The sequence below is a fragment of the Aulonocara sp. 'chitande type north' Nkhata Bay genome, linkage group LG7, assembly GCF_057382095.1.
Source record: "Aulonocara sp. 'chitande type north' Nkhata Bay isolate Kocher_YH1m ecotype deep benthic linkage group LG7, A_spYH_male_GT1.1, whole genome shotgun sequence".
In the NCBI taxonomy this organism is placed as follows: Eukaryota; Metazoa; Chordata; class Actinopteri; order Cichliformes; family Cichlidae; genus Aulonocara; species Aulonocara sp. 'chitande type north' Nkhata Bay.
This window is the reverse complement of record NC_141350.1, coordinates 38,375,587-38,400,007: the sequence shown is the minus strand read 5'-3', so window position 1 is coordinate 38,400,007 and position 24,421 is coordinate 38,375,587. Positions and strand designations below refer to the sequence as shown.

Sequence of the window (24,421 nt, the reverse complement as noted above, 5' to 3'; positions counted from 1 at the left end):
GCTTAAATTATTTTTTATTTGTTATTCAGTTGGCTGCATTTTCTTCACGTGCATGCACTTTTATATGCGATCACATTGCACTGTTTTAATAGCATGACGTGCTTTCTTACAAAGATGTTTATCTTAAAAGCAAAATTTACATAAGTGGAGCTAACCTTTTGATAGCCAGTATCCACCTTGAACTCTGACTTTTCATGCCTGAAGCATTTAATAGATCTGTTATGATTAACACTGATGCCTTTATATACTTCTTGTAAATTCCAGAGTAACTGTATATCTCCAACTATAAATACTGGGGAGATTTAATTTTGCAAGTGAAACAGCATAATACATCGATGTGCACTTGAAAATCAAATATGAGCTGTTTGAGAGGAAAAGAAAATAGGCTTTAATAATGTTAAAGTCATCACAACTTATGTCAAGCTGACCTGTTTGGTTAGAACAGAAAGCCAAAGAGAATGTCGTTTTCTACTCTTAATTACTAGTCACTCTTCAGTTTGTATTGGAATTTGTTACTTTATTTTATTTAATGAAGCAATAGCCATTCTATGTATGATCAGAAGATTGCGTCTACATGTTAAAAATGTAAATTTATGAGAAGTCAAAACAGTGATGAGCTTTAATTTATATGTAGGCAGCAAATTAATAAAGAAAACAAAAAACTAGAACCAGTTTAGTAATTTTGCTTAACAGTGGCCTCACACTAACTCACAGTTAATATCAGAGAATTCTGGGACCCCATTTAAGATTATGCTGATTTAGCCTATTGACCAGTATTTTGAAATTCCCAGTATAACATGTCCGGACTGAGATTTGCTGTTCTATCTATCTGTTATTGTTTGTTATTGCCGGCAAATTAAAAGCAACCCAACAAAGAAAACCAGGAATAACGATATAAATCACTGTAAGGTCATAATTCTCCACTGCCGTGTAATCAAAGCATGCTCAGAAATTACTAGACTACAAAAGGACAACAATTTCAGTAAAACTGTTATTCATATTCATCAGAAACTATTCATCTGTGCTGTAGTTTATCAGGACAAGCTGGGTTGTGCAAATTTCTTAATTTCAGTGACTCAGATATTTGTAAAAACAATGGAAATTTGGGCACCTCTAAAAGTTGGAGTGTATTAATATATAGTCATCTGTGGAACAGGTGTAATTTTTCTTTAAAAACATGCTCCGGACAGCCTTTATCAGACCTACCAGGCCTCTTTTGTTCTCCAAAACTGTGTAACAGAGTGGAACTTGTGCTTACCGCTGAATGTGTGAAAACTTTTTTTTTCCCCTCTGGATCTCTGTGTGTGTGTGTGTGTGTGGATTTGCGGGGGGGGGGGGGCTGTTGTCTGATTCCCCTAAAGGAGATTAATGAAAGGACTACAAACAGAGAAGGAGGGGACAGATGGAGGGATGAGAGAGAAAAGGCTGCAAGAGAGGGAGCCGAAGGGCTGAAGGGTTATAGCATTGGTAGGTGAGGGTGTGTGTGTGCGATTATATATGTGTGTGCTGCTTTGGGAGTCCTCTGTGAAGTCCATTCATGCCCATCTGAATGGAATTCTTTCTCCCTCACTCTCCCCGTCTGGTTTCCCGTTTTTTTTTTTTAGGGGGGGGGTTCGTCTTTTAAAATTTATCATTCCCTCGCAGACGTACCCTTTTTCCATCATCTGGTAATTCTCTCTGTCTCTCCGTCTTTCTCTCTTTTATGCTTTCTATCCTTCTCTCGCACCACATTCCTCCTGTCTTGCCTGTCATGACCTTATGTCTGTGATGTCATGCAGGACAAAGGAGCCAAGTTTGGCTGGGATGTGAAACTGTGAGAGTCAGACGGTCAAAGAGAGCGGATGGGAAAGAGTTAAACACAGAGGGAAACCTGAAGATAAAATGTTAAATGTCACAAAAATGTCACCACACTGAATGGAATGAGACAGATAAATGGCGTGTTTATTTGAATATTGAAAGTGGAAATACCCACAGTTTGAATCAGAATGTACCTGGTTGCGTACTGTGTCTGATTTTTAGGAATTCAGAAACACATGACTCAGTACGGAGACACTTGAACAATCTCTAACTTTGATTTTTGGTCATTCTTTTATTTTTTTTAGCACATTTTGAACCGAGACTTCAAGTATGCGTTGCTTTTCTTCTCATTACTATTGCTTCCATAGCAGGGTGTCATGGGAGAGTAGCAGGAGGGGTTAGCTATGTAACTTCCCGTATTGACAATGACATAACTGCAATCAACGCGTCATGTTCCCGTAACAAATTTGCCTGTGAATAAAAAAAATGCATTGAAACATCTCGAGGGGTCAATTTATCTAGAAATTGGAGGTCAGTTTCCTCTTTACCTCCTTTAGCTGCTTGTGTTGCCAGGCAGAACGTACTTGTTAGGTATTTGGGATCTATCTTGAGCTTCTGGGAAATGAGTGACAGCGCTCTTTCTTCCTACGCCATGCTGGTATGCATGTTCTCACATACCAGTGTCGTCATTTGTGTGCACCCGTGGATGAATGAATGTGCAAAATAGCAAAGTTCCCAAGGTTGTCAAACTATTGGATGAATGAACCCTCATGCTGCAATTTCCAGGGAAGATGAAAGAAGTATAAACATGCTGATGATCTTTTCCTTCATGTGCACTTCAGCTAATGCCAAGGTAAGAAGTGATAAGAGTTATAACCTGTTGGGGAAAAAAAACAAAAGGGAGAGGAAAGCAAGAGTAGCCAGTGGGGGGGGGGGGGGGGGGGGGGGGGCAGCATCTAAAAACCAAAAAGAAAGAAATGGTCCTCACAGCGGAGTGCACAGTCTGTTTTACATTCTGATTAATGCATAGTCACAATTTGCCAACTTTATTTTACTGTATTTATATTTGACCACACACAAAAATATACAGATGCATGTGTGGAGTCTGACCCCTCTACAGGACCTGTCCATCAGACAGACATCCTGATGGATGAAGCTGTCAGCGCCTGTGTGTGTTGCTTATCAAGCAGTCAAATGACCCTGTCTGTAGACCACACACACACACACAGCATGAACTTACAAACACACTGAGACACACTGAGAAATGATACGATGAAGAGAGAAGAAACTGTAAAAGGAGATGAGGGAAATACTTTTTTTTTCTTTTTTGCTTTCTGAACTGACCACCTGCCAGGACTGTCAAAGAAACTCAATGATTCTGTTTCATGTTTATCAGAAATACAAGAACTGAGGCAGTGAAGCCTCTGGCCTGTTTAAGTGAAATGTGGGTTCACACCAGACCAACTCTCATGATTCAGTTTGAGTTTTTGTTTTAGTCAGCAAAAGCGATATACCTAGGCACCAAGAGCCTTCGGAAAAGAGAGAATATCTCATGCTCAAGTCTTCCTTCTTAAGTATAAAGCAGTGCAAGTGGTTACATTTTCAATGTCTCTGACAAATAAATCGGCTTCAAACATGTTTTGATTATTTAAAAAAAAAACATGTATTTAAAAGTAATTAAAACCTTTATCCTCATTACGCAGATTTGAAATAGGCCCATGCCCATGCAACTGACATGTAGCTGGAAATGGCTGATGATGTTCTTTATATGCTAAAAATGGGTAATTTTAGTCCATTTCTAGGAGGTTCCTAAAATGATCCACGCTTTTGTGAGGTGTCATTGGTACAGTTCTAGTCTATCGCAAGTTGATTGCTAGGTAACATGATTACCTTTAGACCTGATACAGATAAGAACCTTCAGAGGCATAAGATGCACTGGTGTGCCAAATCTGGTTGCTCAAGTCCTGATGGTCTAGGAAGAGTTTGCAAACAAACAGAGAGACATACATTTTGTGTAGTAGTAAGATATGAAATATTTGTCCTGTTAGTCCCCCCACATAAGGGACTAACAGGACAAATATTTCACATCTTACTTTTATCTTATTTACCTCTGTCAGTTGTGCTTTTTCCATCCCTCAGATATATGATTATTTGGAGATTCAGTGCCTTGAAGTCTTTTCTGTTGGCCAAACGTTCCCCATTCCAGCAAAACATCATACTGTAACTAACTCTACCTGCTTTATTGTTGTGGTTAATGGATGCAAAACATAACTATCTGCTTTATCATTAAACTAGAAAAACACTCCACCTCCTCTTGAAGTGTCAATTTTCCCAAAAGTAGCAGAAGAAAATATCCTTTGACCCATATATGAGATGATAAATAGCCCTTAAAGCTGCAGGTTTGTTGACTTTAAATTAACATGGCATACTTTAATCATAAAAATTAGGCGCCTGAGTAGTTAATATTTTGAGGTGTAATTGGCGACCTTGTGGGAAGGACACCGTTTCACTTTACTTCCAGTGAAGGGTGATGAATATAACCTGTACTATTAACATCAAAGTTCAGCTGTATTCTCTTAAAAAGTAGAAACATAAATGCTTAATACTTTACATCCACTTGACTCTGTTTCCTCCTCAAGTGGCCATTAGTCTTTATGGCACTGTTCATAGATTAGACAGTGTGACCCCTTCAGGGCAAAATCTCAAGGTTTCACCACTTTTGTGTGTCCATGTTTACATCAGTCGTTTCCTGCCTTGATTTAATCACTGGCATGGCTATGTATCTCTGGGTTTGATTATACATTTATTCAAGGAGAACTACAGTGTCGCGACATCCAAACTACTTTCCAAAGCACCAAGCATACAGTATATCACCTATTTCTGTGCCCACTGCATTATTTATGTGGGGTTTAAAATGAACCACCATGAGTGATGCCCAGTGGAGATGGCATAGCTCTTTCCAATTTTCTAAGCAAGTGTTTCTGGGGAGAAGGGGAGTGAGACTCAGCATGCTCTCATCCTCACTTCTCTTTACTCTCAGGTAGTTGGCATGGGACTGTGTGCATTATTGTGTGTGTGTGTGTGTGTGTGTGTGTGTGTGTGTGTGTGTGTGTGTGTGTGTGTGTGTGTGTGTGTGTGTGTGCGTGTACTCTCATATGCATACCTGTATGGTTCACCCACTCAACAGTCATTCTGTTATCCTTGGGGGTCCATCTGTGCAAGGATTACACTGGCATCCCACTCTGGGTTTAAAACACAACCAAACACAGGTATACACACACACACGCACACACAAATAATCCTGTGCACAAACACACACATCGAATCACATTCCAAAGCATACCTGCTTATACACACACAAACACACACATGCACACCAGCTTGGCTTTGCTACGGCTCCTCTTTTCAATTTTCAGCTCAATTACATTCCACTGTTACTTAGTCTAAACCAAGATCCCTCTTTTCCCTCAGGACACACACACACACAAGCATGCATACTTATTTAACGGTTCTGCATCCCACTTAAGTCCAAGATTGCGTGGCCCCCTTAACTTTCACTGAAAGGAAGAATCATTTTGTACCGTGTAGACTTTTAAGAACTTTTTTCCCTGTGTTTGCTCAGTAGAAAGGAGGTTGTTCTGAGCTTGAAGTCATGGACTGTTGCCATGACACAGATACAGTCTCCCCACCCCCTAATGATGTAATGATGTCCCAGCCCCAAAATAGCAAAACAGCCCCAAATGCTGATGCTACCCCCACCGTGTTTCATTGTTTATTTGCTTGATTCCATTTCCACTCTTCTTATTCAGTGATTTCTCATAGTGAACACACTAGCAGGGCTTTTGGCAAGTCACAAAGATTTCTGCAAGTTTTAGTTGTTATGCTGTTTCAAGATTGATGTGGTCTTTATTTGTTGGCCTCTACTGGGGAGAATAACAACAGTCATAATTTTCCTTTATTTGTGTTCATTTTATTTTAACATGCGTACCAGAAACCCACTTGTAGCCTTTTTCTCTTCAGGCCTATTTCTATGGTCCTATATAAGTTCTTGTGATTACTCCCTAGTTTACATTTGCCATCTGCTCATGACAAAAGGAGACTCTTTCACTAATCAGAGTTTTAAGACGTGTTTAAAGTGTACAAAACTTCTACAGCCCCAAGTCCAGTCTTTGGGAGACCAAACTGAAAGTAGCTTTCAGAGAACATTAGCTCAGAGGTTTACATACTTTTGTCCAGCATGGATGGTAAAGGATTCATCATAAAAAAAATACATTTAAAAAAAAAAAAGACACTTAAGACACAAGTACAACTGTTTCTGCTTTCTTAGTCAGGTCAGATTATGTTCTGGCTTCGCTTTTCTTTCAAATCTAAACTGTGCTTCCTTTAAGGCCACAGTAACTGGCACTCTATAGACTCACTATAAGTAGCATATAATGAAAAAAAGGAACAGCAACACAATTACTCCAACACAGTAGAGGTACATATATGAGGGAATGAAACTGCTTGCTCATGGTAATCTGAATGCACAGTGTCACTGTTCAAAACCTGTTAAAAGTTTTGTTTTTCTTTCTTAAACAAAATTTGATTTTGTACTGATCACCCCCCCCCCCCCCCCCCCAACACACACGCACACACACACACACACACACACACACACACACACACACATTCGTACCTCCTGGTGTTAAAAGCATTGCAGGCGAGCGTACAAAAGGAACAAACTGCCATGTAATGTGGCGGTTCCCTCTCATTGACACTGGGCACTGGAATGCAACACCAGGGGGGTAGGAGACACGGTGTGTGTGTTTGTGTGAATGTGCGTGCCATCCTGTCAGATTGGCCTAATCATTAGCATTACTGAGAACTGACAGCAAGAGGAAGGAACAATAAGTGTCATTTATCCTCTTTCTTTTCTTCTGTCTTGCCTACTCACGCTCTTTCCTTTCTTTCTCTTTTTATTTGTATTTTTTTTCTCTGTTCCTTGCTTTTAATCTCTGACACCCCCCACCCTCCACCCCCACCCCGCATGACTGCCTGTCTCCCTCTCTTGTCTGCCTGCCACATACTTAATTGTTTCCATAAAGAATCTAAATTTCTCAGCAAAAATAAAATAGAATAAAAGTGAAAATAAAATTAAGAATTCACATTAAGCATTGTTCGGCAGTACTGCTCCATTAAAAACAGCTTGGGTCTAATCACAGAATGTAATCATGGAATACCATCTCCAGTGTAGTTAAATAAAATCTCCAGCTATGATTTCCAAACTGCACACTGGCATCTGGCATCCCAAATACCAAGGTGGGAACAATCATCTTAAGCAATATCTGAATGCAAATATATGACTGAAACTCAGCACTCTTGTTGATGACAATGAATCATTTCTGTTTTTAGGATGTATAAGCAGATATAGTCAGGCAAACAAGCAGAATCGCTTGCATGGCAGGCAAATTAAAAAAAGAACCATTTACAAGAAAGAATTTCAGAAAGACCATTACTCTTCGGTTGGACTATTTGTAACTTGTGTGTTTGCGGCTCGTGACAGAAATCTTTTGACTTTAAATTGCCACAATTTGAAAAGAAAACACATGTTTTATGGAAAGGAAAAACGAATGTTCAATATTTTATGTTAGCATTTACAGTCTCTGATCTCTTCTCAAACTTTTCCGTTTGGTAATATCACAAAATCCACTTGGAGATAAACAAAAATGGGGAAAGAAAATCAGCTCATTCTAACCCATCACTCTAATTCAGCAATGAGCTCAAAACTCAAGGCTTGTGTGTATATGTTTTCCTGCTGCTGACTCCAAACAGCACTCAGAGCAATGAGGATAGGTGTGATAAGAGCATCCTGTTGTGGTTGTGCTTTTGCCAAAATGCGGCTGAGGGAATGAGATCACTGCTTGTTTTTTCACTGAACCATGTAGACTGACTCTTGCTTGCTGTATTGCTTTAATTTATCCTTCCTCCCTGCTGGTTCATGCCTCCAGAACTGGAAAGTTTTGGACATTTTATCTCAAGGATAAAGCAACTGAATTTTATGATTATGATCTAGAGCAGGGGTCGGCAACCTGCGGCTCTTTAGTCCTTATAGTGCGGCTCTGCGCGGTTTGGGAAAATAAATTAGAAGTATTTAGCTGAAGTGTATTTTATTTATGTTAGTTTTTTTTTTAACTTGTAATTCTAAATTGGAAGATTATTGTGATTTTGACATATAAAAATAAAATTATATTTTATTATTTTTTCATCGCTCAAAATAAGCGTCACACTTGCAGAAGCCGGTGTACCGGGCGAAACGCCGTGCATTTATCGAGACTTTCAACCCCAGGTAGGCCAGTTATGGATCTTCGGATCCACATTATGTCGGCAGCTGTTCTCCACCGTGAACTTTGTTAAAAACAAACACCGCTCACGCCTCACAGACGACAGCTTACAGTCCTGCATAAAGATGAAAGTGACTTTTACAGCCCCAATTTGCAGACGCTGTGCGCAGAGGTTCAGGAGCAGAAGTCCCATTGTAAACATATCACGGCAGACCCGACGATGTTTGCGTGAACACGCTTTTCAGCATCTCTTTATTGACCACTTTTCACACACGGTTGCTGACGCATACAGCCGGCTGTAGCTTTTCAGCTCACAGCCAACACATACCAACAACAGCATAGACGGCACAGACGTTAAGGCGGCGAGGCGTGATTGCGGGTGCCGCTCAGGTGCGTCCGCCTCCCCTGCAGCGGCGTTGCAGACCACGCCCCGCCACACACATTAACCTGGTAAAATACATATTTAGGCAGAATTTTGCAAATATCTATTTTTCATTTTTCAGCAGCATAGTGCTTTTTTTCGAATAATTTTTAAAAGTCAAGTCAAGGCTCCAAAAGCCCAAAGGCGACATAAGGGTGGCGGCTCACAACAGTTTTTGTTTTGCGTGGAAACCCGGTCCAAATGGCTCTTTGGGTCTTAAAGGTTGCAGACTCCTGATCTAGAGTCACTGGCAAAGGACATGTTAGAAAACTCCACACTGTCATTTCCTTTCTATGCTTTGACAAGTAATATATCACACTTGTGATGCACAGTGACCAGTTCTGAGCTGAAGTGGATTTAATAACTGTTACGGGGAAAGGTCACATCGAATTTTGACATCTGCACATAATCCAAGTTGAAATATATCCCTTTAGACAGCTTGTGCAATTCAGATTTGTTATGTATTGCCTATGTTATTATAATTGGTAGCATTTTGTTTCTTCACATTAGCTTTGTGCATGTTTTTTGTCATAGGCAACATTTTCAAAATTTCTTTCAAAAAGGTCATTTAATTTGTTTTCCAGCAGCAGAATTGATGAAAAATTCAATATAATCATTTAGTCATAATATGGTTACCACTGAATGATCTCAACCAATGCCTTTTGGCCAGTGTGATACATTTTTATCTACCAGAACCTTCAGATCCACGTTGAATCCACCTGAATGATCCAGTGCGCAATTTTAAATCTTTATTTATTCCTTGTTTCCTTTTTCAATGCATGCTGTCTTTACCTCAGCAGAATAACATGTTACGGGCACCCTTTCACATTTACTAACTGACTCATACAGTACTGAGAAAACACAGACAGTATTCGTTTCTTTTTTGAAGTTTTGCAGGCACTTATACTCTTGCTGACATTGCCAAGAGCTGAAATCTTCCAGCTTGGCTGACAGGGAGCCTGGGTTAGATCGGCTTGTGCACAGCTGGTGTTAGGAGGACCTGATTGAAACCATGTAGCTTAAAGTCTCTGAGCAAACATTCCATTAGAATAGCATTACGGTATTAGTATGAATCACTGTTATTCTGCAGTAGCCCCAACATGTGGCTGCGTAAAATGCTCTATCTCTTGTTAGTTCTATGGGTGTATACGGTGTGTGCATTCGAGCCTCCTATTTTTGCTGCCTGTTTGACCTTTCTCAACTAGTTTATGTGTGTATCTAAAGGTTTCTCGCTGTGCAGAATGAGTCTTTGTGCCTCCATAGTAACGTGACACCTTTCATAACTCTATAAAGAAAACGCGCTTTATGTAAAAAGACAGCACAGTGTGCTCCCGCACGAAGCTCCTGGCAGAATTAACAATGATGGCCCCGAGCTTTACAGGCCAGACACTTTTGATTTCTCTTCGTCTCCCTGCCTGTCTCGCTGTGTATCTGTCTGTCTGTCTAGCTTTGAAACTGACAGCTAAATTTAAAGGGAGTCAGCTGTTTCGATTCAGACATCAGCGATTCGGGTGTTACCTGCCTCTCTCATAGCTCGCTCTGGGAGTGATGGCAGTTAGCTGTTTGCGCGTTTGGCAGACTGACACCTCTGATTGGTCAATCCCAGGTTGTCACTCATTACACCATCATGGACACATCAGCTAAGAGGCAATTGTCGCTGCAGTGACAGGACCTCGGGCTATTATTGCTGCAGTGACACAGAGCTTTACCTCTTAGCGAGTCTGGAGACATCTCAACTCAAGTGCTTTACAGCACTCAAATTTTAGCTTTGCACAGTAAAAGGCTACCTGCAAGTAAGACCCTACAGTGAAACTATCCGAGTGGTCGATAAGACTAGAAAAGCGCAATATAAATGCAGTCCATTTACGTACTGCTTACTGGAGACAGGATTTTGCACTGATGGAATGGCAATTTCTAGCTTCATTTCTAGCATGATGTCATCCTTTCTCTTTCAGTGGCCAACCATCCATGTAGCGTTCTCTTACTTTGTTTGAGTTAAGCTATTCAAAGGGCTGCTAACATTATTATTTAATTAGCATGAACAAAAAATCCCAACATACATAGCAGGTTCATAATTTATATTAAAGTACAGAAAAGAGCTACAAAGAAAGTGTTAGGAATGACACTGATCAAATAGCGTACACACATGGGCAGAACTGCAGAAAATAAGAAATATCCCTTCCATTTCCCACTTGAAACAGAAAAATTATCATTGCAATGCCTAAATTTGTGTCACCCTGTCATACGTACAATTTGACATGCTGCTGGGCTCAGTCCCCTGCTAACCAAATTGTTTGTTGTGTTGCCCTGGCAAAAACAATCTATAAGCAGATCTGCTCAGAGGCATTCAGTCACTAGAATAAAAGGATGAATTTCTTCTTGGTTAAGTGTGAGGGAAAATAAATGCCCACATATGTTTTTTTTTTACTGCTTTTGTTTTGTTTCATTTGTCCTTGTAGTGCCAGACCTTTGCTGTTGAAGTTGTGCACAAGCTGGAAAGGAACTAAAAAAAAAAGTAAAAGTTTAAAAAAGGTCCAGGCATGTGAGACTATGGCTTGAAAAGTTGAATTCCAAGTTTTACTAAGAAGATTACTTTTAAATGAACAAATCACTCATGAATGGCACCGTGCTGTTTCCCCCAACTTTCCTGGCAATCTCCACTGCACTTTCAAAATAAATAATAATGAAATATGGCCAGAATGAAGTAGCATGAAAGGAATCCGCAGCCTCTCATAAGCTTCTGTATTTAAGGCTGCTGGTTTGCGCAGAGTTCTGAGGAAAGTCAAGAACACTCAGTGGACCAAGTCATGTACAAGTTAAAAAAAATCACATATTGTGGAGTAAGTGAATGCATTTGTGCACTGTTACTTATTATTACTTGTTTTTTGTTGGCAGGTGTGAAACCCGCCTTGTCTTGTCTTCTTGTAGATACAGTAGATAGTGAGATGTTGTTTTCAGGCGTGAATCTTCTTGTTATTCCTGAGCTTTGAGCAAGATTTGTGATGTCAGTTGGTTAAGTACATGTGTGTGTGCTTTAGTGGGGGTGAGAGACTGGCTGCAGGGTAATTTAAGTGTCCAGATATAATGGTTGTCTTCCTGTGTCTGACCTTGAGAGCTACAGAGGTCAGTGCAACCCTTTCACCACCTCCATGCCTTTTTTTCTGTCCTATTTAAAAGATAAATCTAGGTTACTACAGCTTATATATCATGGTTAGATAGCTGTTTCAGTTTTTTTTATAATAACTTTGTTATCAGAGCTTATTAGTGATGGATAAGTATGACAGAATCTTATTATAAAGAGCAAAAATACATTATTTCAAATAATAACCTGTTTGCATTACCTAGTTTCTCTGCCTTTCTCTCTCTCCCTCCTCGTCCCTTATCAACTCCTGATGCTCTCATAAGGTATCCGTCCTCTTTTCATTCATTCATCCCTCACACACGGCTGTTTCCAATTGGCTCACAGACATTCCTGGAATGCCAAGGCATCATTGTGTTGTGCAGTGTGTGTGTCTATGTGTGCGCTTGCACACCCACTGCCCCTCTATTCACTCGCTCATGTTAAGAAACAGCTCTAAACCAGGAGACTGCTGAGAGACAGAGAGTGGTTGGTAGGATGAGAATAAAGATGGATACAGGAGGAAAGTAGAAAAGAAGCAAGAAACAGAAAAGAGAGCTGAGTGTGCACTGCTGAATGTTGTTGATGCAATACCATAAATGATAGAAACGTGGTTCCACGTTCCAGTGTGGTGGGTCGATCTCTGATTCCTCCAGTCTGCAAGCCAAAGTGTGGGCACAGATAAAAACAAAAGCATGAATGCGTGTGTAATTGGGTGAATGGGACTTGTAGTAAGAAAGCACTTTGAGCCCTTATACAGTATAAGTGACAATCCATTTACCATTTACTTTTAAAACATCAACCGAGTGGAGATTATAAACAGTCAGCGTCAGCAGTAGCAAGCAAACCTTCGGCAATCACGCTGCAGTTTCCTCAGAAATGTTTCAAATCTAGAAGATGCACAAAAAGGCACAAAAATGCGTACATATAGTCTTTAAAAAAAGTTGGACGTGCTTTTTAAAAATGCGCTTATCATAACTTCAGACACACAAACTTTTAGTGGTATACAGAAGCGCACAACACGCAAGCACAATATGAATGACATTTTTAGTACTCCTGCACTGTTTTGATTATGTATATATAAAATTGCATATTCTCATTACGGACACACACACGGCACACAAGCGCATGCACACTCGTGTGTCCGCGTACACTTTATCATAGCTTTGGAGTGGCAGTTAAAAATATTACACCACAATTACATTACCGTTAGCCAAGACAGCTGGTCTGGACAAAAAGGCACCACAGCGTCTCTACGACTTTGTTCTACAGTTTTATTTACATTCCTTTTTCTCCCATGACACATGACTAAGCTAATCTAAAATGCAGTGAGCCTGGCATTGGCAGGCTGACTCAAGCAGAGACCAAAGCCATCTGCCTAAACAAGTTATGCCATTCAGACCGGTACAGACTCCAAGAGAATATACTTCTTTCCAACAGGATTTCTAAAAATGTAATTTTTACACTAAAAGAGAATTTAGACAGTTGGAGGGATAGGTAGTCGAATAGTTGGATTTGTTTGCTATTGTAACAACACTGGTTTGTAGTTTGTCAAATTGATTCCAGGAAAGCAAAAATAGAATCAGGGAAGGTTGATAAAGTCGCAATTTTGTGTTTTTGTCAGGCCTATAAACTGCCGTGTTTATTGCAAAGCGAATGGATGGAGAAATTGGAGCAAGGGAAGAAAATGCATTCATTTTGGTTGTCATAGTCAGAGAATTCACTCCAAACACATACACACACTGCACAAAATGAAATGAATGTGGATGCATATGAACACAAACACAAAGCAACAGGGAGGCTACCAACACAACCAAATAGCATTTACTACAGTGTCTGCAGCCTAGCAACCAGGCAACTGGATGTCATTGTCCCTCATCACATTTCTGTGTTTGTGTGAGTGCTCCTGTGACAAAGATCCTCTTTTGCAAGATCTTGAATTTTTGTGTGACAGGTTTAGAATAGTGGCAGAGAAGAAGAGAGAATATGGGGAGAGAGAAAGAGCTGCAGTGTTTTTTGGCTGCTTATCAATGAAATGAACAAGCTGCTGCCCCCCAACCCCCCAACAAAAATTGATCAAATTCCTGACTGACACCATCTCACTGTAACTTTAGCTGGTAATTCAGTTCAATCGAAATAGAAGCTCTATACTCTTTGGTACTTTGGTTCACAGTTTTAAGTACATTGTTTTAGTTAATAACTCATGAAGTTACCTTTCAAGAATAAATCTGTATGCATTTCTGCAACTTATTTCCATTAAAAAGTAACCCTACTACTTGAGTATGCACACATGTGGTTTGTGGTTCGTGAGGCTAACAAAAAGCACCTTCAGAATCACGTTTGATTTAGCAATTCAAACCAGATGATGAAAAGGCAGTAATTCAAATACCATTTATTCATGAGCGGTGTACTGTGTGCCATTAGCTCAGGTGCTATGTCACAGAGACACACACACACACACACACACACACAAATGACCGGCTGCTCAATGTAATTTTAATTTCAATTATTGTTTTATTTGCTTTAATATTTATGCTGCCTTTGTTCTACAGGTGTGTGATCTCTTGTTCTTTTAACTCTACTTTAATGAGATTCATCGCAAGCTTTTGATGTTGTAATATTATTGGAGAAACTGTGCAGCAGTTCTTTGTCAGTGCGCATGCTTATGTGTTGTTTGTGCTTTTTGTTGTTGTTTTTGTTTTGTTTTAAGGGCACATTAGTATAATATGATGAAAGAATGCTGTCTTGTGTCATCTCCTCTACATTTCCCTTTATCTTTTGAGATGTTTCCTCTTTACTTCCACTCATGCCAGTCCATTTGTTCCCTCTTTCTTCCTTCCTCCTCATTTCTCCACTTTTCTATTACAGACCCCTGACCTCAGTTTTTAATTACATTTTAACAGTCTTCGAGAAATCACATATTAATTATTAGCTTAATAACATACATCTCAATGAACTACAAATTAAAATTAGAGCAGTTTACACAAATTGGGCAGTTTACATATAAAATGTGTATAAATGTAAGAAAGAGATGGGAGAAACTCCCTTAACCTCCTAGGACCTGGCATCCACATATGTGGACATCACATTTTGGGTTATTTAGACCAAAATACTCAATTTTGCTCTACAAGGGCCTGATATCCACTTACGAGGACATTATACTGCTAGTGTTCTATCAAAATTTCAAACAAGTATCCTCATATGTGGCTCTTATTTTTCTTAAAAACAAAAATAAGGTAAAAAAAATAAATTGGTAATTCTTTGTTTTTACATATCAGGCCCCAATATGTCCAAATATCAAAGAGAAATTAAAAATGCATGTCGTGGAAGAGTTCGGGTCTTAGGAGGTTAAACCTGTTGATATGTTGATGTTGATAGACTGCGCAACTTCCTTGTTTTTAAACTGAGTTGTCAGAGTATCTTAGTAAGGCTAAGGGTGGGATAGATGTTTATCTTCCATGAGTCGACCAATATATTGCTTTTTCAAAAATCACCAAATATCAAATAATAGTATCAGTCCCAAAAATTCTATATTGGCTAGGCTCTATTTGAAATCAAACTGATTTGGAGTTAGTTATATTGGACAGAGGTTAATCACTGTATCCACATTAGTCCATTTTTGTCTGTGTTTATTGTTATAACTGTGTTATCTGTCTCCACACACACATAAACCGTAGATTTGAAAAATTGTTTAGTATCAATGGTAAAGGGGTTAGCACTGTCACCTTACAGCAAGAAGGTCCTGGGTTTGAATCCATTGGGTCCATAGTGTCTGTGTCAGCCGTGGAACAGACTGGAAACCTATCCAGAGTGTACCCCACTTCTCACCCTATGATAGCTGGATTTGCTCCCAGCGATCGTGGATGGGTAGATGGAGAGAGAGAGATTTCTCGCTCCTGATAAGCCATACATCAGCCCCCTTTGAAGAACCCTGCAGTAGAAGCTGCCCTTTCAAGGTGTTTCAGTGGTAGTTTGACTGACACTACTCACATCTGGGAAAATGAACTAAATTAAAGGCGCAAACACTCCAGAGCTCAAACAAACCACTACAAACACGGCTGGCATGAGCACACACACCTATGCTCATCTTCTTTACACCTGATATCTCTCGCCAATCTGCACAATTTTTGTCTTTCAACTTTCCTCTTGCTGCTTCTCTTTCCTCTAACAGACTAATCTTTAGCTGCTCTGTCTGAGCTTTTCCAACTTTGTAAAAAACCCTTTTGACTAATTATGGATGATTCCAGGAGAATGACAGCAGCCTCAGTTCTGTGTGTGTGTGTGTGTGTGTGTGTGTGTGTGTGTGTGTGTGTGTGTGTGTGTGTGTGTGTGGGTCTGTACTGATAATAGTGTGTGGCGATGTCTGTGTTTAACATTGTGTTTTCACGACTTTGACTGAAACTCTCAGATGAGAAGCCAATTGATTGAGATGGCCCCAATTAGTCTCCACGATTAATTGAGTGCGATTAGATGTCGTCCATGGCACCTCATCATTAGACGTTATTGACGGTCTAATTAGTTGCCTTGGTGACCGTTTAAACACAGTTGATTGTGTGTGACAGTGAAACGACCCCACCGCAGCCAATCATGCATACCTCTTGCTTGTGGGTGTGTGAGAGTATGCGTGTTTGACCGTATACACCTTTAGGGAGGTGTTCCAAGAAATTTACAAGGATGTTGCAGGAAAAAACAACAACAAGATGCTGCTAGATTATGCTTAATATTATTTTTGTTATTATTATATCCACCAAGCCATAATAAGTGTGCATCCAGAGAGAGAAAGTGCTGAGATAGGAAGAAAAAATATTTTTGGTTCTGAAACTGTGGCCGCAGATTAATTAGATCCACTCAGTAATTATAAGTGGTGACTGGAACATTAAGAAACTGTGGATAAATCACACAAGCAAAAGTGGTACTCACATCTGATAGAGTAAGTCACTTTGCATCTTTTTTTCAGACCCAGGGAACGTTTGCCACTGATGAGATATTTGGCATTTCCATTTATTTAATCAAAAATGTAACGATTATTATAAATCACTTCAAAGAGTGATCTCAATTTAAATAGGCTATCTAGCACTGTGCAAAAGTTTCAGACATTTTTGATTTTTTGACTTTTTGCTGTAGGAATACTTATGATTGATCCCAAATTCACTCTGTAGCATGATGCAATTAACCCAGACGCACAACCAGGGTCCTAAATAACCATTTTCAGCAAAGACGAGAACAGTCAATCCTGAGATGATGTGAGTCCCACAGAGCTTAAGTGTATCCCGGAGAATAAGGGCTGCTTTGAAGTCAGGCCAGTCATACTGGAAATTTAAATGTAGATTTTATTTAATAACAACAAGGACTGGATAATTCACTTTAAATATACTATGGTTTCAGTAACTCTAGGTAGTGTTGAAAATATACATTTAATTACATTGAATTGAAGTAAAATAATCATTAAAATAAAATAGAATTCATTTTGATTCTAAATTGGAATATAACCTAGTGTTTATTACCACTGTACTGACATTTTAAATTAGAATTACACCACCCCTGCATAAATCATCCCAATAACTACTTTCCCGAAGTCATTTGAGTTGTCTCTATCTAAATCTTATCAAGATGCTGCTGTTTGAAATATTCACTTTCTTCTCACATTGGTCAAAACAACAGACAGACAGACAGACAGATTAAAGTTTTTTTGTCATTATGTCTTCACATAACAAAATACTGTGCATTAGCACTCAGAGTAGAACAGAGAGTTTAAAAACACAGACAAACACACAATAAATAAAAAACAAAAAAGGGAAATAGACTGTACAATAGGATATGCAATAAGCAAACAATTTAAGAAGCAGTATTGTATTAAGTGTTGTAAAGTGCAGTTGTCTGGAGCATGTCCTCAGCCCTAGATATATAGCTAGATACACACACACAAACACACACACCCCACAGTAATCTGAATAATTGATGAGTACCTTCTAGTGTGTAATTATAAGCCATAATTTAGATCAACATCAGCTAACTGAAAAGGAGGATGATTAGGTGAAAGGAAAAGACACAAAAGAACTTCACAAGGGGGGAAATAATGAAACTCACCAAGATTGGTTTTAGCAGTGGAGCTGTGTCCATGCGCTATATTCGCTATAACAAAGGTAAAATGTTGAAAAGTTGTGTGGAGAGAGAGGGAGTGGCAGACGAGTACATGGTTGGCTAACCGTGAAAAAGAATCCTAATCTCAGAGGAGGTTAGAGCTGGTGTAACATCACGTTTCTTGCCAAACTTTTTTATTCTTCTTGTGCTCTACCACTTCAATATCCTCTGTGTCTCCACAGCATAAACACCGGCACCCCAACGCCAATCCCCCAAACACTGCAACCCTTTCTCCTTTGTTTTTTCATCATTTCCTTTACTCTATAAACAGAATTCAGACAAATAAGAAAACAAATCACCACAAATTATTTATTTCCTTCTTTTCTTTATTTTAATTTCTTTTTTTGATTCTCTCAGCCACAACGGCAAACAGCACTGATATAGAGAAGAAATGAAAACATCACTTTTAATTTTGCCTGAGATTAACTTTATAGAAAAGTCATACTCTAAAATTTCCATGATTTTAATTAAACTTTCATTAAATTTTAATTAGTCTTATTAAATATTTAAATATAGTATGCAACAACAACAAAATTAATTACGTTTTCAAAAAACTTGGCAGAACCATGTCTTAATTTTAACTGAGTAGCAGCCTTTTCAATTAAACATTTGATGGAAACTGAATTATGCAGTGAGGTAATGTGTAAGGCACTGTTGCCTTGCCTTTGAATATTGCAATGTGCATTCATCTGATTGTGATCCCTCCTCTTGGTATGCTTCTTTTCATGTCTGCCTCAGTTGTATACATGTAGATATTCATTAACCATCTTCCCCTCCCTTTTCTTCTCATTATTCTCTCTATAGTTCCCCCTCTGGAGCCTACTATCACTTGTAGGTCCAACACCTACCCTCAAGGTTTTTACTGCAGCTGGCACCAGCAGCATTCAACGTACATCAACACTACATTTGATGTGGAAGTACAGTAAGTGCATTTTATGCATATACAGATGTTTCAGGATGAAACCTGTGGATTTCTGAAGATTATTTCCTGTTATTTTTGCCATTATAATAATAAAACAGTAAGAGTGATACAATCATTTTGGTTCATATCTTAGTCCAACATGGCAAACAAACAAGTCTCGGTTGCCTAGACGAGTTTTAGCATTTTAGAAGTGGGTCTCTGTCAAGTTCTCTTTGAGACTCCCAGAGTCCCACAGCCAACACCATGGCAGGTGCTTTCATTGAAGGTGTAACACTAATATTATTCTCTTTGAATAAAGATGAGGAATGGGCCATAGCTAAAGATTAATTAATAGCAAGCCCATGTCTTTAGTGTTCAGTGTTTGTGTTAAGTATCTGTATCATTCAGTCTTTAGTCTACAACAGTTTTTGCCTTTAAGCAGAAAACCTGCAACAGCTGTTCCTTTTTTCCCTGTTCTCTCACCTTTTTCTCTTCAGACATAACCAGCGTTCACTCGAGGTGAAGAAAGATTTGTTCCACAAGAACCGCTGCCATGTACGCTTCCCAGAGGTTTTCTCCAGCTTCCCCTACAAAGTTAATGTAACAGCCATCAATGCTTTGGGGAAAGCTTCTGCCACTAAAACTTTTGAAGAGTCCACTATAGGTAAAACATGCTCTGTGTTATGCTTTGTGGTTTCTGTTACATTCTCTTTTCCTGTTCCTTCACTCCGTTGCATCTTAAAGCACTCATGAAGTTGCGTGTGTTGACCAAATGTGACTCGAAATTAATTACAGGCTTTTTGCAGAAGCTACACAGAAAGGAAACAGTTGTGCTTTCTTATTAAGTTTTGCTCACAATTAGAGGGTTCCATTAAGCCCTGAATTCAAAGAGTTTAAATGAAACCCACACTGACATTTTGAAAATCTTACAAGTATTTGCTCCTAAACCGTTCCGCTCGCAACAAATTACCACTTTTTCATTAAAATCGTTATCCGCACATAGTTCAGGGACAAATGTAAAATGTTTTTCCCACAAAGATTGACGGGTATTTGGCAAAGGAAAAAACTAAAATGCCGAGTGTCAAGGCATCTCTTTGTGTGTGCCAACCGCCGAGCAATGTTAATGCATTTGTTTGCTCACAGATGACTGATTTCATTCATTTCTGGTTCCCTTTGGAGATTTGTTGCACACACAGCAATGCTTGGTGCCAGGAAGACATAGAAAATTGAAAATGCAATGGCCAAATAAATGTCACCCAGCTGATAGCAGAAGTGTACAGTTTTGTTTGGGGTTTTTTTGTTTGTTTTTTTAACCCACAGCATAGTCCATTAGCGAGAAACCCACTGACTGTGCATCCGTGCCATTACCAAAAGCAGCAGATAATAAACAATCGACCTCTGAACCTTTTCTGCAGCAAACAGTATTTAATTGAGGTTTGGACAGGATGTGATGGTCACAAATCAATGGTCTGGTTTCTCACTTTCCCTCAGCCAAAACACCAGCTGCCATATCAGCACATTTCTGATCTAAAAAAAAACAAAAACAAAAGAAGCCATAAATGTGCTTCAAGGTTGATTTTTTTTTTTTACTTTCAATTAATTAATTCATTATGTGGCGAGTAATTTCAAAATTAACTTTGAATTGTGAAGTTTTTCATCAGTTACTCTACCAAAGGCCACATAATAACAGCAGTACTCTTGAAATTCACAAGCAACTCTGACTGGAAAGCAGTGAAGAGGAGAAATTCATTTTAAAGAAGGAATGAGGAGTACTTTGATAGATAAGGGAACTGCTGCCAGCAGTCCTCAGCTCTATTGCATTGCTTAGGGTGATATGGGTGTGCATGGTGCATAAACACACACAGACACCAATGGGGCTGTGAGCGATTGTGCGGAGTGTCGGTTGAGAGGGTTAGGTATTGAAAATGAGAGACAGAGAGAGAGAGGAAAGAAAGAAAGTCTGTGTGTGTGTGTGTGTTGTTCGTGTGTGTGTGTGTGTGTGTGTGTGTGTGTGTGTGTGTGTGTGTGTGTGTACACATAAGTAACCAAATGAGGCAGTGACATGCTCTGCCAAGCCCCGGACACAGGACTCATGAAAATGCTAATGGTAGCCGGATTAGTGCTTTGGCTGAGGAAATATCCCTCAACTATCGGTAATAGCAAAATACCCCACTGCAAAATACCATTTAATTCTTCCTTCTCTTCATTTCCTGAAAAGTGTAACTTTGCATTTCTTTCCCACCTTTATTTCCTCCTGTTTTAATTCCTTCCTTCCTGTTATCGCTCCCTCTCTTTTGCTATTATCAAACAATCATTTTATTTCACTTTTTTTCTGCATTTTTCGTCCATGCTTCTGGTTGTTTTATTTTTTTTAAGCCTTAAAACATACTTAGTTGCTTACAGCTACATATAGCTAGGTGTTACATACTCTGGTCTGAATAAAGTAAAGTTTGCTTCTTTTGAACTGTAGATCTACACGCAATCACTCGCTTTTCCTCCTGGATAACTGATACAGCTGTCATTGATCCCAAAGAGAAGCGGTGGCTACAGAAACTTTCTGTCACTGACTCTAGAAAACAAGCCCAAACCTTTGCAAAGTTGCAAAGTTTGCAAAGTTGCTAGTTGAAAGGCCAAAACTTCTAACAAAGTATGTTTTGAAACTTAGCCCTCCTGTCTCTCCTCACCTCATCTGTTCTTCGTTCCTGCATTGTTAAAAGTCTTTCTTATGCCATTCTATGATGTAAGTCACATTCATTTTCAGGGACAACGAGGCAGATCGTAAATAAATAAAACAATTTCATGCTTCCTGGTTCACTTCTGAATTCTGAGCGGGAGTAAGACGGTTCTCAACTGTCCTTGTTCATCCGACCAAAGCTGGGGCGGAATTAGATGAGATGAGATGTGTGTGCTTGCGTGTGTGTCCCTACATGTGTGTGCTGTGGGTGAAGTTACAAAGAGAACCCTCAAGGAAGCTCCACACTCATCAAATGATAACTTAAAGCTTTCTAGTGCCAAGATGATCAAACGCTAACTGATCTTGCCGAGCTTTAAAGGCTTCTACAGTTAAAGTATTTTCACTTACAACAAAGAGCTTTTTTTTGCTGGCAGTTCTGACAGCAGCCCACCTGAGCACCCGCTGTCATTCAGCTTTACTACATTACTCATCCAATGAGATGAAAGACAATATGTTGTAACCTAATTCCACCAGGTCAGAGTAGCTGCAGTAACTGAAATCATTGAAATTATTTGTTACTTGTGTCATGCTTTGAATTGTTTCTTAGAAGAGAGGTCTTCATTCGGGTGTATTAACTTGGGATAGTCTGTGGGGGCTACAATAGTCAGCCAGAAGTAACCAGTCAAAGTATATTTTTAATGTGTCTCTGCTGTTTCACCAAATGCTGAAGGTGCTCTTTCGGCCTGAGCTCTAGTGACTTATTTTAAAGTTCAATAAATCAGTTTGAGATGCAGTCATGAAAGGATGGTTATCAAAAATACTCAGCAAAGTAATCCTCACACTATTACACCTGGAGGCAGCATGGATACCTGTTTTCATGTTTATACCAAATTATGAGCCTACCGTCAGGATTCAGCAACAGAGATCGAGTCTCATCAGACCGGGATTTTTACTTTTTTTCCCAATCTTCTGTTTTCCAGTTTTGTAGACTCAGTTTCCTGTTCTTAGCTGACAGGAGTGGCATCCCCTTCAGGGTCTGACACATTGTACGTTCAGAGAAACCCTTCTGTTTCCTTGGTTGTAACAAGTGGTTATTTCATTTACTGTTTCCTTCGAACTAGTCTGGCTGTTTTCCTCAGACATCAACAAGACATTTTTGCCCAGAGAACTGTTGGACACTGGCTATTTTCTGTTTTTTGGACCATTGTCTGTAAACCCTACAGATGGTTGTGTGGGAAAATCCCAGTAGATCAGCAGTTTCAGAAATACTGGACCATCTGGTACCAACAACCATGCCATGTTCAAAATTATTCTTTACCTCAAAGCTGCGAAGAAGAATTTTAGAATTTTGTAAAATTCCTCTTGGAAGAAAAAAAAAAAGATACCAGCTTTAGTAATAAGATCTCGCATTGTATAACTTAAAAAAATAACACAAAATGAAACTTCAAACTTTGTGTAACTTAAACAAATTAAAACCACAGTCGTGCAAAGATTAGTCCTTAAATTTAGCCAACAGAATTGCTTGTGCTTTGGCTTTTGACTCTCTTTCGCGCGTGCAATCTGTCCATTCACAAATTCAAAAACAGGCTACTTTCAGAAACGAGATTTTGATTTGGGACTTCATTACAAAAACTCTCAACTGTCATTACACCTTAGACAAGATTCAATGATCAATGTGCAAGATAACACTGCAGATCAATTTTCCCATTTGTGCAAGTGCACTGCTAGACGATGTCATCCAGCACATCAGTGAATTGATGTCCAGATTTTGTTCTTTCTGAAAAGCCTATTTATTTGAAGAAAAAAAACAGGCTACACCATTAGGTAGAGGGAATAGACACATGGCAGTCGTGTTAGAAACAGTAAATCAGAGCATTTCAGAGAAAACGAAAAATACATGCATGTATAAATAAATGCACAGCACTCTTTTGCAGAATTTACCCTTTTTATGTTTAAAGAGACCACATGTTGAAGCTATATATCAGATACATTTTCCACCATTTTTAAAAGAAAAAAATTAGTTTGTCTCTCGTCTGTGAAAGATTAGATTTTTATGTTACAGTACATCGACAAAGGGGAAAATAAGGGACTGCAGTTACTGTGCAATATGAGACTGAGGATAGAGGGCCAGTAATGTGGACACAAATGAAAGAACAAAGCTAAAGCTGGAATGACAGGTGTTTTTAGGCCAGGCAAGAACATATCGAACAACGGGATGTCAAAAAAATTGAAACCCTGTGATCACATTTTTTGTCTTTCTTTTTGTTTATGTTTCTATAGTTTGTTAAATCACATGGTTGATTTTATCTTCAAACTAATTCTGGGCATATAGCTGACAATATTTTTTTCCTGGTATTTGCATTGCACAAATTTAAATCTGCATTTGCATCGGTCAGTAATGTCCAAACACTTCTTGTCTCGGTAAATTTCACACCCTTCTTTTAAGTGTAAATCCTCTCTTTCTTTTATCTCTCATATAAAAAAAGCACTCCTTTGTCACGCCCCAGCTGCTATCGCAGAGGTCATCAAGTGAAGGATGTGTTCATTACTCATGCAACACAAAGCTACTAGTATATGTTTCAGGTGTTTAAAAACCTAAGGGACGCCCCACCCAGACATATTTCTCGCTGTTTTGTTCTGTGCTTGCACATGTTTTTCCTCTGTTAGGTGCTGTTGAACAAAGAAAATTTATTCTCTCTGGTCTCTGCTGGCTTTACATTGCTCTTGCTCTGCCAGCATGCAATTTTCTTTTTCTTTTCTTTGTGTGCTTCCCTAGTTTTTTCGGGATTTTTAAAATTTACTTGAAAGTCAAAAAGAGATTGTTAACATCTCTTTCTCGAGTGAGAAAGCAGTCTTGTTTGTATGTGCCAACAGCCATCTTTCGTATTTTCAATCATTAATTATGTGCTGCCTGTTTATGAGTCTTCATAAGTATGCATTACCTTTTTATCCACATTGCTTTCATCCACTGCTGCCATCAGTATGTTATCAGACATTGAGATTATTACTGTGGTTTTCCATTTGCTTGTGTAATGCTATGTTTGCATCT

General features: G+C 39.1%; 1 protein-coding gene across 1 annotated transcript in view; it reads left to right on the top strand.

Moving 5' to 3' along the window:
- The window catches only part of cntfr (ciliary neurotrophic factor receptor), a 228,182-nt gene that overhangs the window by 172,117 nt on the left and 31,644 nt on the right, over nucleotides 1-24,421 (top strand). The window contains exons 5-6 of the mRNA XM_086300304.1: nucleotides 18,602-18,719; nucleotides 19,196-19,362. Of these exons, the coding sequence (XP_086156430.1) occupies nucleotides 18,602-18,719; nucleotides 19,196-19,362 (285 nt within the window). The remainder of the gene's footprint in view (nucleotides 1-18,601; nucleotides 18,720-19,195; nucleotides 19,363-24,421) is intronic.